The following is a 14,309-nucleotide window of genomic DNA, read 5'->3' on the forward strand; positions in this document are numbered from 1 at the left end:
TGAAAGGATCTCCCCTGCCAGCCTTGGTCCACGGCCATCGAGGCCCACTGGGCATTTTCTGCAGAACCCACCACTGCCCACCTGAAATCCCAAATTGCCCAATAGTGAGCAGCAGGGACCAGGTTGACTACCCCTGATCTATATAATGCTTTTAAAAGAAGGGGTTCACTTCAGCGCAGAGTTTACCAACTTCAACTTACCAGCATCAACTTATTATTGGTACTGTCAATACAACAAGACATCACCTATAACACATTTTGATTTAGGAATATGATCTGCCCTTTCTTAAAGATATTTACTGTATTTGTTATATGCAGTGCATTCTATATCTTTAGCGGGACACTATAGTCACCAGAACAACTACAGCTTATTGAATTTGTTCTAGTGAGTAGAATCATTACCTTCAGGCTTTTTGCTGTAAACACGGTCTTTTCAGAGAAAATGCAGTGTTTACATTACAGCCTAGTGATAACTTCACTGGCCACTCCTCATATGGCTACTAGAGGTGCTTCCTCAGGCAGTGCTGCAGAGTAAGCAGCACTGCCGTTCAGTGTCTCCACCCTCTGCATGCAGACACTGAACTGTCCTCATAGAGATGCATTGATTCGATGCATCTCTATGAGGAGGTGCTGATTTGCCAAGCTGGTGTTTGGCCCCGCCTCCTTGTTGATTTTTAGCTAATCCATTGCTCCGCTTTCGATTGGCTGAAGTGATAACTTCTGATGATGTCAGCAAGAAGGCAGATCGAAGGCAAGGCCAGCGTCGGCAGACTTGTGCTACGCTGGAAATATGGTAAGTTTAATTACCTTTTAAGTGGTCTAAGGGGGGGGGGGGGTGGGGGCAAGCTACATAAACTGTGGTTTTAACCCTTCCAGGATTACATGTTTGTGTTCCTCACCCTATAGTGTTCCTTTAATGCTCTTATTGTTCACAATGCTGTCTAGTGAAATATGAAACCAACTACCTTGAGTCTCAATGAGAAGCCTCATGGCCATGGTGGTTATATCCACAAATAGTTGTTTGTTTGGTTCTTGAATATTAATAAGCCTTGGTATGTGTGAAATTCCTCAGTGAGAGTTGTGTGAGGGGCCAAATTGGGGATGTCATTGATGAAATACAGATAACCTGTGATGTGATTTTTGGACTATGCTGTGACCATTTCATGGAGAGTAGTTGTGCAGGGATGTGTAGCAGCAAATTCTCTGCATTACTTCTGCTGACCACTAGATGGTGCAGCAGGACTGTTAAAGGTCAGAGATTTTGAGTGCCTTCTATATGCAGTAGCTTCACATGAGCAGGATAACATACATTTGGGATTACATTTATTCATTTACTCTATTTATAAGCACTAATGTCCTAATGTTTTGTTCAGGTTCCCGTGCATTCTCTCACTCTCTGCCTTACCCGTCCTCTATATCTGTTTGCCCTATCATTCTATCTCTCTATACTAGTTAACTCTGACATTTTGTTCCTCTATATCAGTGTCTCATTGTGACTTGGATAAATGGATATTTCACTAGACCCTTCTCAGCTAGGTGATGTTCAAACCTGTTGACCTGAACAGCTATATTGAGCTGATAGCTGTCACGGTCGGAAATGGTTAATCAACGTCCCTAAAAGTTAACTGCTACGTATTGAAAGGGATAGTACAGATGAGATGGGTTATCAAACATAAACTGATATAATTAAAAAGGGTTTCTCATTAAAAGGTTATTCGACAAACCTATTGGAAATAGCGTAAAAAATAGGTTAGATGGTCATTATTGGAATATAAAAAAAGTTAAACGATAACAAAGTTGGATTTTACGTTTTCCTAGATTTCTAATTCTAGTAATGGTAGTAGAAAAGATAAATCACTCATTAAAAAGTTTTGACCAGTCCTCTTAAGGACCCAGACCTTAACCCCTTAAGGACCAAACTTCTGGAATAAAAGGGAATCATGACATGTCAGACATGTCATGTGTCCTTAAGGGGTTAATTTGATAAAGTGAGTGTTTCCCCTAGTAACACAGAGCCGACACATCATGAGCTGGATCTTTAGGCTCCATCTCGCGTGAGTTTTATTCTTGAATTTTCTGAAGTCTGCTGTTGCATTACTATCTACACTGCTGGCATAATTTCCATTTATTTGAGGATTCCCCACCAAAGTGAAGTCTCTACTAAAGGCAGGTGTGGTGGGAACCTTGAGACACCAACTGCTGCTGTATTCAGAGCCAGAATTAAGTGGCTCTGAAACATGTGAGTGCATACCTTTTTAATATATAGATTTTATTTCACTAATGTAACAGTGTACACTGTTTTGTATTCTTATTTTATTTTATTTTTTATTTTTTTGGGAGGTATATTTAGTTTTTGGTTGCCGATTCCAAGAGTCCATAGGTAATTCACAGTGTTTTTACACAATACCACGTTTTGTTTTTCACTTTGATGTTTGCATTCTTTCTCTAGTGTGTAGAGGGAGAATATATACACAAGTGGTTGCTTGTGTTTTATTTCACAATTCTCTGCTGCACATACATGTTGTTGTATATTTTTCGATGTTAATTGTGACTGGGATTATTAACTATATAAATGAGGTGGTCATACAGGGGATGGCTAGCAAGGAGAGTGGGGACAATTGATCTGTGCCACTCGAAAAGAGCGGATTGTGGACTGCTGTAGGATAGGATAATTATAAAATAAATTAAGATAATTTAACAGTATTGGTTTTTTTACTATTATTGTATTCTAGTTCTTTAATTAGCAGCATAAAACATTTAATGTACATTTAAGAAAATAAGTTGTTTGTTAGATTTGGGTAAATCTAGTTGCCTCTCTTCCCAGGCCAAATATAGACATTCTTTCCCCATGACTTTTAGGGAAATAAACTTCGTCATCATGTCATCATGTTGTTGTTTTTTTTATTTTTTATTTTATTTATTTTTAGCTAAGAAGTGAGAGTGCATGTATAGTGGAAGTTCTTGGTAGAACCCTACACTTTAGAGTAGTGTTGAAATGAAGCATTTATTCTACGGGGCTGCATTACTATGTTCCATTTTTTATGAGGCTGCTCAGTTCAAATGATTCACATTGCAGTCAGTGACAGGAAAATGGTCCATTATCATTCTCTTATTCCATGTTATTCTCAATCATAGCAAAATGATCAATTCCTCTGTTGTGTAATGCTTAGCTTGGAACTATACTGCAATTATGATTTTTTTTTTAGAGGCTTCTATTTTAAAGAAAAATAAAATCACTGTCTCATTGTTGGTCATCTGAAATTTCACAGTGTGTGAAATGTTACAAGTGAGTTTCAATGTAAACTAACTGACTAGTATACCATGTGCCTGTACAAGTGACCATTAGCAGGCAGAAGACCATTGTCTGTCTGCCAGAGTCCTATCTAAGGAAACATTAACAATTATACCTTCTGTTGTGCTTATTTAGAATGTGGAGAGCTCACTCTACAAAAGGAGTCTAAATGTGGCTAGCACAACTTAAGACATTCTGAAGGAATTGTGAAGTCCACTGTAATGTGTCAAAGGTAGGAAGTGTTACACATATATAAAATTGATCAATTGCAGCAAATTCATAGATGCAAGATTGGTATTTGTCTCAAATCGTAAGGGGCAGCCTCTTACATCTCCTATAGGTACATCTTCTCGCTATAATACCCTCAGGGCTGGCTTGGAAACTTCAGATGAATGCAGCGGGTATAGTTTTGGTGACGATCAAATGCATGGCATGCTCCTGAGGGCCAAATTCTAATTTTGAGTAACCATCATTCCTTGCCAGAGCCCCTGGGCAGGAGGTACTGTTTAACATCTGAGTAATTAGGTTTTCTGCTAATTTCTCCTTTGTATATTTAACTGTTGGTGGTGTAAATAGTTTGTCATCAGTTTTTGTTTTGTTTTTATGTGTACTCTGTGACTATTTCTGTTCCTAATAAATATGCCTTGATGAAGTTCTGCCTCTGTCTGGTAAAGAATCGAGTTAGATTAATTAATTTACTAATAATTTGAAATTGCATAGATATTGTCATATTTTGGGTTGTTAGTCTTATTGGATTGGAGGACCAAGGCACCCAATGTATACATTTGCTTGGTGGTGGCAGCACTGTGTTATTGTTTATGTTATTGTAGTTAAGTGTGGGCTGTGTTAAGGGGAGTTTTTGATTATTCCTGGTCTGGTGCAGATAAACAGTGCAGTTTCATTCCTTCACTACCAGACTCAAGTCACAATAATGCTTGGTGTAGTGTGCATTCGTGACAGTTTTAGCCACAGACGGTTGGCAGTATTGATCTTAAATATTAAGTTTGCAAAGCATTGAGATGTGTTAAATTAAACATTGCCAGTGATGGGTTGGCCAAAGTGTAGATGACATGTAATGCAATGTCATATCCAAATGGTACATGTCACGAGTTGTATACATGTAAGATAAAGGGCAGATTTTTTTGTTTTGTTTCATTTTTCATGTTTATTGTATTTATGGAGTAAGCCAATAGGCAATACAGCCACGGACGCTGTCAGCCATTTATTGCAGTCCTGCTTTGTTTAAGCCTTGACAAATGTATAACTTATCATTGGACATTGTAAGAACATTCAGTCATTATTTAGAGCAGAAAGTGAAAAGTCTGGATGGACATTTCAAATAAAGCGTATAAACATTGTTTCATATCCCCTCTTATCTGAATGCCTTTTCTATACTGACTGCCAGGTGGTAAGAGCAGAGATGGAGGTGCCCAGTTGCAAAGAGTACAAAAATTGTGGATTTCTACTTTTAATATTTTCCACCTATTGTGAATAAATATTTGTTAAATATGTGGGTCAGTAACATTCCCCTTTAAGTACCAATTTCATTACATTTCCCGAATTACCCTTGTTCTATTGGCCACACAACTTTAGGTCCCCTCTGGTCAGGAGTACTGCTAATCCAATTAAAAACTTCACCTTCAACTTCACCAAGATGCACTCTGGGACTGTTTTGGCCGTTGAAATTCTGCATAGTCTTAGCTGATGGTGCAGCTAGCCAAACAGGGCATAAATATGGCTGCCCTCATGGAACAAGGGTAAGCCAGGAGACGTAAAGTTAAAAGGAAACTGTGCTGCTAGGGGGGAAAAAACAGCTTTTTAAGCACTATAGGGCCTCAGTCATAATTGTTTTGTCTATTAAATCAGTAGAATGGACAATAAATGGATCCATATATCGATTTAAGCAACAACAACAACAAAAAAGGCTTTCTTACTGCAGTAACTGTGACCGAAATTAAATGCCTGGTGGCGGTCCATTTTATATTACTTGATCCCAGTTCTTTATAGAATTCTTACTTTATTATATGTCTCAAAAATATGGCGTTGATGGTTTGCCTATATATTCTCCAGCCCTGGACTTCTCTGTATTTATGAATGAAAGATTCACAGTTGTCCCTGATTTATATCAAATTGAATCCCTGTTTTATTTCCTTCTCCATGTCCTGTTTTGTTTTGTTTTTTTTTTTACCTTTTTTCATACTCTTGAATCCTTTTTTCTTATAACTTTAACTGTACTCCTGTTTATATGTTTCCCCTATTTATCTTATACAATAAGATGGATAGACAGCCTTCCAACATTGCTTGCTATGCCAGGTATAGTTAGAATACTGTAAAACAAACTGTTTCTATTATGATACTTTTGCTAGCATCCTTGGATGGCTAACATGACATTTTGTAATGCATCTTTCTGTCCTTTGAATAAAAACATTTGAAGATTTAGCAAGTGTTAACATTGTTTTTGCTTCTCTTCCACAAATTATATTAAATGCTGTAATAATGCAACATTTTATAACGATGATTGACAGACGAGATTAAAACACCCTGTACCAGGATAGATGTGTAGATTTCTACAATGTATTTTTTCGGACTTCCCTAAAACACGTTTGCTTAATATAGACAGTAAGTAAATACAGGCATATATAATATTTAAAATACTGGGAATTAATACTTCCCTTTAAGCCCATTACCAGTGCCACAATGGCTGTTTTGATGGCTCAGTGTTCATTGTATTATTTAGCTCTGTTCCGTGGTAATATATACATATACTAAGCTGGGCCGAGGCTTAAGATTCCTTGGTTAAATTGCTGTAAAATAAATAGATGAGTAAATCACAAATATGATGGCCAGGGAGGGTGCGTGCATGTATTTACACCCCCAGTATGGGATCTTATAAGAAACAAGAAAACAAAGTAAATAAGTGTGCAATTACTAAATAAATCTATTCTGAATAATAATAACAACAACTTAAATAAGTTATAACTTTATCATTTTATTAAATGATATTTATTTCAATCTAAATATTACTTTTAGATTGTAAGCTTGTTTGGGAAGGGCTCTCTTTACCTTCTGTTCTTGTATGTCATACATGTTCTTTTTAGAATGAAATGTTTTGTTTGCTGTTGTACAGCGCTGTAAAGCATGTTGGTGCTGTATAACTAGTTGTGATTGTAAAAAAAAAAAAAAATGTGCAGGGATTTCCCCTCTCTAAGTGTCTTTATGGTAGATCCACAGAAGCTCCTCTATACATGTAAATATGGTAAGATCCACCGCCCACTTGGGAGGAGTTTGCATGGCCCTCACTTTTCAGGACATACAGACAGATGGTGCGTTTGTGCAATCAGTACAGAGGGTGTGATGTGTCTTGTCGGAACTCACTGCATGCTGTGTGTTAAGTGTGTGTCTCTGTAGTGTATGTGTGGGTTCACTGCCTGCTAGCAGTCTTTGCAGTGTGAGAAGTCCCTCAGCTGGTTCCAGTGATGGCTGAGTCTCCCCGAGAATTGACCCAGAATCCACTGAAAAAAATCTGGGTTCCGTATAACAATGGACATCCTGTACCGCACAGCGCCCAGAGGAAAGGTAACTGAGTGACGTGAGATTTCTGACCTGAGCCTACATTGCAGATTGACACAGTAAAATACAATGTTCCAGAGGGCTGCTAAGCTTTAAATGCTGGGGCTGCACAATGTCCGTCCATATCCCAGCATCTGAATCTTACCACCTGAAGTTAAAATGCTGTGATGCGGATGGGTGATTCTTGATAACTTAGAGCTAAGACCATGCTACGCAATTCTTTATAGGGAACGGGTGTCAGAATGAAATGTCTTCATTCGTTCATGAATTGGATGAGGATTTAAATTAATGGCCATTGTGCATCATAACAAGAGCAATGAACCAGTAACACAGCCGGCATGCTCACAGAAAACTGGAGACCTGCTTATTCCAAGGGCAAGTGTCACAGTGCTTGCATTTAGGACGTGCATGCTGCAGTGAGCGCCTTGAAAGTCTGCATTGCACTGCGGCTGTGTGTTCAGTATTGGGAATGATACAGTTACTGATGCTTCCATGCTGTACGACATGCAATAAGTTTGACAGAAAGGGAACACATGTGGGCCGGGTCACCTCACTGCATGCTTAGAACGGCAGCTTCTGCAGCCTGTTTAGATTTACAGCTTTCTTCGTTTAATTTCATTTATTTGGTTTTTCTCTCTCATTTGAAAACAGCATTGCGTCTTTACAGCGGAGTTACTCTTGCGTCATACCTTTTGCAACAACTGCAATCTATTATAACTCTTGTGTCAAATTATAAACTACGAGTCTGAATAAGAACTATTAAATATGTTGTATTTTTTTTAACAGATGTTCAAAGCACATTTTTTTTAACAGATGTTCAAAGGGGTGGGGGGGAGTATTTTGCAATTTCTTGCAATATACACTCCTAATTAGTTCACTAAATATAAACCACAAATAGATTACCATATTAGTTTATTTGCTTTTCTGCTGTTTTCTTACCCTCTTTTAGGTTTTTTTTTCTCATAAAGGGACACTCGATGCACCAAAAGTGCTGTAAATTATTGGAGTGGTTATGGTACTGGGTTCTATGGATTGACTCAAGGTACCCCTAGCAAGGTCTATCTGATGTCAAAATGTGGAGTTTCACTTCCTTGTTATACACGGAAATTTTAGAGGACATAAGTATGCATTACGTGGAATGATTGGCCAATTATATTTCTATTTTTAAAAGTTTAACTATGAATATAATCAGCATGCATTTGTTTGACATTTTATGGGTCTGAGTAATGTGTGAATAATAAAATAAAATGTAAAGCCGGATATAATAATTTTTTTCCCTCAACTTTTTGTCCTGATCTAAAATTGCAATGATGAATTCACTTTAACAATACCTGTGCTAAATAAAGCCTATTTAAAGTTTGTAAAAAATGATTTTAGCACCACAACTGTGCGTATTGCACCTATCAGCTACTGGAAACTGTAGTGTTTAAAGGCGAGCTCTAACAGTCCTAAAAAACCTCTTTAGGCAACCCTCCACCATTCTAACCCTGCAGCTAAAACCATTGCTATTCTGCTGGAATGACAATGGTTTTTATTGAAGGGTTAATCTGGCTCTAGGTTTTTTTCCATCTGACAGCCACTAGAGGCACTTGCACTGAAATAGTGGAGAAAACCTCCACTATTTCATTCAGATGGTTTTAGAGAGGCCATCTGATTAGCTTAGCTCAGTGTTTGGTCATGCATGCGCACTAGCCTCCCAATGCTTTTCTCTGAGAGAGCCTTGGATTGGCTGAGAAAATCGGTCTCTATAATTTTAGTTTAGTGGTTCCTTAAAACACTCCAAGCACTACAGCACACTATAATAGTTATAGTGCAAGGACTGCCCTGGTGCACATACTCTAGTACCCTTGTGTTAGAACAGTATTTCTTAAAGTTAATCCTTGGTATGCTAGCCTCCATCATCCAATCCTGTCCTCTCATCCTGTTACTTTTGAAGACTATTGAAAATTCTGCACAGGCCACTTTCCAGTATGCAAAGGTTTCTGGTCAAGTGTCCCGTACAGAAAGCTTACATGGTATATTCTGATATATGGTTTGAGTAATGGGTTATGTTAGGAAGGCACATGTCTTTGACATCCCAGAGTACATATGCTATTTGACTGTATGTACTGTTGGAATTGTACTTACTTTTTTTTTCAGTAAGACCTGGGCTCATACTCACTTTTGGAATCCATGATGTCCTCCAGAAATTTGCTGAGATCCTTCACACAGTTCTTCTCGCGTATTTTTCTGTGGGGAAATTACTGAGTGTATGCTTGCTCAAAGCTAAGAATTGTGAAGAACCTAAATAAAAATAAGCAAGCTGGAGAGGTTTCCAGTTAATCTATTTCTCCACAATTTCTTGTTCAGTTAAAGGGGTACTGAAGAGTCCTAGGTTTTCAGGCAGTTAGACACCTACATGGGTGCCTGCGGTGTGGTCACTCTTCATAGACATCGGAAAAATAGAATTTTCCCTTTCATGTTATCGTTATAAGTTTTGTCCGACTTGGATGGAATGGATATCGCTAATGCAGAATGGGAATTTTCCAATAATGGCGCAGTAACAAAGGAAGATCTAATGTCTGCCTGCAATGCTCCCTTCAGGTTGGAAGTGATAACATTTTGATTATGTATTAGACCATCTGTGGAAAGTTTGGAAAAATATTGCTTTTCAAAAGGATGAATTAATTGCAATTGAATGTTGAATATTTGGGAGGAATTTAAGACTGTCCTAAATTAACAAATTAGGGAAAATATTTTACACATACACACTTTTTTGTAAATCTTTTTTGTGTGTTCAGTTTAGATGGACCAGCTTGTTTGTGTCTTCAATCTGTTCACGATGGACTGTTCTTTTTCAGTGTATTTTAGTGTTCCCAGTACACTTTGTTCTGCTACATATACAAGTGGTTGAGTGCACATTCAAAAAGGTGTTAGTAATCCAGGGTGGAATTACAAAATCTCAGATCCGAAAAACGCCCATCTGTCTAAATGTCCTGCAGCCCTGGAACCATATTTTATGAACCAAATCTAATCCCATCAGGAAGAAGGTATGCAGAGCGTGTACAATCTTCTGCCTATTTTTAAAGTATTCTTGCGCTAAAGAAATTACTTACTCACTGGCCCCTCCATAGATGATGTTAAATGCAAATCCTCCGAACTTTAGTTTAAAATAATGTTTTAACATATTATATTTTTTTTAAACCTTACATAGACTATTTGTTTCACCTGATACATTATGATATTCACTGTGTTGATCTTGTGTGTGTTTTTTTAGCTTTTCATTAAATTGTGGTTGAGAGAAGGCAGAGTGTCTTTAGCAAGGTTTACCTTGACATTGGCAGCTAAGTTTACATTTCATGGCTGTAAAATGGTGCTACAGCATAAACCTCTGTTATTAAAAAATCCAGTTTGAGAGAGTAAGCACGTAACTTTTTTGAGGGGTGGGGGGAAGGGGTGAGTAAATACATAAAAAAACTGTAAATCAACATTTTCTAGTCTGGATAATTATCCCCAGTATGACTGTTTGCAACAAATAAATGTAACAACTTCTGCCATGAACACCGAGATGGGTAGTGCTGTTCTGTATGATACTGGATGTACTTTTTTTTTTGTTTGTTGTGGTTTGGTTTTTTTTTGTTTGTTTTTTCTTGACTGACTTTTGTACTATATCGTAATTTATAGGGTAAATGTTATCCAGTTGTGAAACATGTGCATTGGCAACAATAGTAACGGCTACAAAATCTGTCATCACAAATCTGTATTTGTCTTTCCAATAGCTGTTAAAGGGACAGGATAAGCACAACGATCCCTTCATATTTATATTTAGTCTTAGATGCTTGCTCTGTAGCTTTCGGGACTATAGGTTCCCTTCTATTGACCCAAGCTGACATCACCCAAAATCTCCTCCAGTCCATTGCTTCTTATAGGAAACAAATTGATTGGAGGTGGGCATGCGTGGCAAAACGCAGCACTCAAATTAAAGGGACATTAGAGGCCCCCAGACCACTGCACTTATTGAAATGGTCTGGATGCAGTGTCCCTGTCCTCTTAGCCCTGCAATGTAATGCATTGCTGTTTCAGGGAACAATACAATGTTTATACTCCAGGGTTAAGACTGTCTGGTTGTGTACCAGATAGCGAAAAGAGGCGCTGCCTGCTATTTTGTGGAGTTTAACTCTGTGAAAGTCTACTGGACATCTTCATGTTTTGCATGCGGACATCCAGCATCTTCTAAAACTCACTAGGACAGCCTTGCATCAATGCTTTTGGATTAGAAAGGCCTAATGCGAAAGCCCCGTCGGCTTGATGAGGAGGAAGCGCCTACTAGTGGCTACTAGGAAGACCACTTGAGAGTATAGTATTTCTTTTAAGGGTGTTTTATTTTATCTCCCTCCTTCCCCATGTTTTCCAGTAATCTGAAGCAATAAAACAAAACATCTAAGTAAAGAAACATATAAAGTGTTCCTTTAACCCCTTAAGGACACATGGCGGAAATATTCCGTCATGATTCCCTTTTATTCCAGAAGTTGTGTCATTAAGGTGTTAAGGTTTATGGCTTAAAGTTGAAAGAAAGAAGGCACAATTTGACAAGATACATTTCATTTTATGACAGTGAGAAAATGTTTAGTTTGCTGTAATCTGCAGTAAATACATTAACCAGTTGTGTTTTAAATGATGCTTTATTTCTACAGTCCAGTAAAATCCATTTAAATGTAAGTGTAGGCACCCTGCACCAAATAACCAAGCTAAGACTTTAAGGGTCGACCTATTTGCTGGCTGCGTAAGACAACCTAATATGTTTTGGCTGCCTGAAGACTGTACAAGGTTTGGTGATCTCAGGAGTTATCTTGTGTGCGCTGTATAAGGAATGTGTACAAACAGGGCGCTGCAGAGTAAAGTATTTCGTTTCTGGTTACATGTGCTTGTGTTTAATTGCACCTAAAGTCAATATCTAATCTTAGAGACCAAGATTTAAAAAACCTAGCTAATAGTACCACTTTCCTGCTATTGTGTCACTTTGTTTCCATTTATTAAATGCTTAAAAACACACCAGGCTGGAGTTGACAAGGCTTTTTTTATCCTTTTCTTTTAATGCTTTAAAATATGTCAAACAAATAATATAATTACATTAAAAGGCACCAAGACCACTTCATTGATATGTGTTCTGGTTGCAGTGCACTTGATTTTGTCGCACATGCGTGTGACATCCAAGCGTGTTATGGCAAACAACAAACTAAATATAATCACTGGTTACGCTCTGTGGGGTGGGGGAGGGGATAACTAAACAAATAAAAAACATTTATTTGTCCTTCACTGTTGGAATCTGGTAGGTAAGGTAGGTGCCTGAGGTGATCCGCCTCCTGGGACCCTACAGTGTTAAAACCACTATCTAGCCCCCTTGACCACCTTTGCCTCCCTAAAGATAGTAAAATCTTTCTTGTATTCAAGTCTGAAGCTGCTGCCTCTGCCTGTGAACTTCCTCTGACCTCATCAGAAGTGGTAGCCTGATCCAATCACAATGCTTCCCCATAGGATTGGCTAAGACTGACAAGGAGGCAGATCAGGGGCAGAGCCAGCACAATTCAAACACAGCCCTGGCCAATCAGCATCTCCTCATAGAGATGAATTGAATCAATGAATCTCTATGAGGAAAGTTCAGTGTCTGCATGCAGAGGGAGGAGATACTGAATGTTTGGATGCATTTTAGGCAGCCATGACCCAGGAAGGATCTCTAACAGCCATCTGCGGAGTGGCCAGTGATGTTATCACTAGGCTGCAATGTAAACACTGCATTTTCTCTGAAAAGACCGTGTTTACAGCAAAAAGCCTGAAGGTAATGATTCTACTCACCAGAACAAATTCAATAAGCTGTAGTTGTTCTAGTGACTATAGTGTCCCTTTTAAGCGAGAGAGGGCCTATTCGACATTAACCTTACAAAAATTGAATTGATGCCTGCAATGTGTATTACTGTACATATCTATTCTGTGTTCAATTTACTGTTCATGCAAAGCACATGTCATGCTGTGATGATTGCACTTACTCACAAAAATAAAGAATTTAAAAATAAATAAACGGTTCACAAGGGACACAAAACCTGACTCCTCTACTGAGATAGTGAAAGTTTCACTTTCTCCATAAATATTTTGATGGCAGTCTGAGGAAAAACGCTCAAACTGAAGAGTGACTACTGCAATAACCTGTGATTGTTATGGTGCATTGTGTGTCCCTTTCAATTTTTTCACTATGAGATTATCCTTCAAATCCCTGCACTGCAAGGCCATATGGGTACAGCCAGAGATTTGGACAGTTTTTTAGTATTCAGCTTTCTAATGTAAAAAATGTAACTGCTGAACTACCCAATCCCAATACATGTTATGCTTCAAGCAGAGTTAGGTTATTGGCACAAAAAGGGAGACATTTATTGCATGTTAGGAGGTTCGGAGGGAGGAATAGTAGGAGTGGGTTTAAAGGCCAAGCTATAAATCTTTAAAGATGAATTATAATAAAACACGCCCAGCATAACTAACTGCAAACTAGCCTACACATTGCTCGTTATACACGGGCGTGAAAAGTAACCCTTTCTTTAAAGATCAACTGATATCATTTTTTTTTAGAACCAATGCCGATACACAGTTATTGATCGTATTTCTGGCTTACTGCTGAAAACTGATGCCGATAATCTGTACATTTAAAGTTTTGAAAAAGTAGCAATTTCTATCTAGCATTAACTGAACATGCTGACCCGAATCGCGCTCCTATCACTCTCAGACAGCCAGTACATATTGGGATCATTGAGAACCCAGCATGCACAGTGCTGTTACTGATGGGAGTGGGATTGTTGACGGCGTGTGTGACATGAGGTCAGAAGGCGCTTCATTGGCCGGCGGCTAGAGTTTCAGGACACAGAAGACAGCGTGTGGTGACTTGGAGAGGTAAGTAAATTATTGGTAATATTTGTAAATTACAAGGCCGATACCGATTAACGGTAAAAAAGCAGAATATTGGCTCTAATAATCGGCACAACCGATAATCGGTCTATCCCTACCATTCCTTTTAATGTCTAATATATTTTTTTATTTACTTGTTTATTTTTGCTTTGCAGCACCACAGTATTGATCAACTACAACTGTTAAAATATGTTTTAAACTGCAAAATTATTTACTCTAGCGCCAGCCCATGCTTTACGGCTAATTCCTGCTTCTGTAAATTGTTTGTTTTTCTGTGTCTGCATATTAAACCCTGTATCATATCACTATTAAAGGATTCTAAAAATCCATCAATTAAAAAAACTTTCACCTCGAAAAGTTCTAGGGTGCTTTCTTTGTGGAACTTAATAAGGGGTTCATATTAGGGAATCAGTATTTGCACCCACTTGTTTTGGGGTATAAGAACTAGTGGTGTAATTCTATGCTATTGGATATATTCCTGTTTAAATGTAAAAAAACCGCTTTGGACTTTTAATTCG

At 38.2% G+C, this 14,309-nt stretch overlaps 1 protein-coding gene across 3 annotated transcripts in view; it reads left to right on the plus strand.

Annotated features, from left to right (window-relative positions):
- PFKFB4 (6-phosphofructo-2-kinase/fructose-2,6-biphosphatase 4) overlaps window positions 1–14,309 on the plus strand; it is a 61,960-nt gene that overhangs the window by 29,414 nt on the left and 18,237 nt on the right. The window contains exon 1 of one of the 3 annotated variants that reach the window (XM_063426494.1): window positions 6,573–6,867. The exons of 1 other annotated variant lie outside the window; for it this stretch is intronic. In XM_063426494.1, the coding sequence (XP_063282564.1) occupies window positions 6,768–6,867 (100 nt within the window). In that variant the 5' untranslated portion in view covers window positions 6,573–6,767. Of the gene's footprint in view, window positions 1–6,572; window positions 6,868–14,309 lie in introns of those variants that run through there. One more of the 3 variants, XM_063426495.1, reaches the window with a different exon arrangement.

This window comes from Pelobates fuscus, chromosome 7, assembly GCF_036172605.1.
Source record: "Pelobates fuscus isolate aPelFus1 chromosome 7, aPelFus1.pri, whole genome shotgun sequence".
In the NCBI taxonomy this organism is placed as follows: domain Eukaryota; kingdom Metazoa; phylum Chordata; class Amphibia; order Anura; family Pelobatidae; genus Pelobates; species Pelobates fuscus.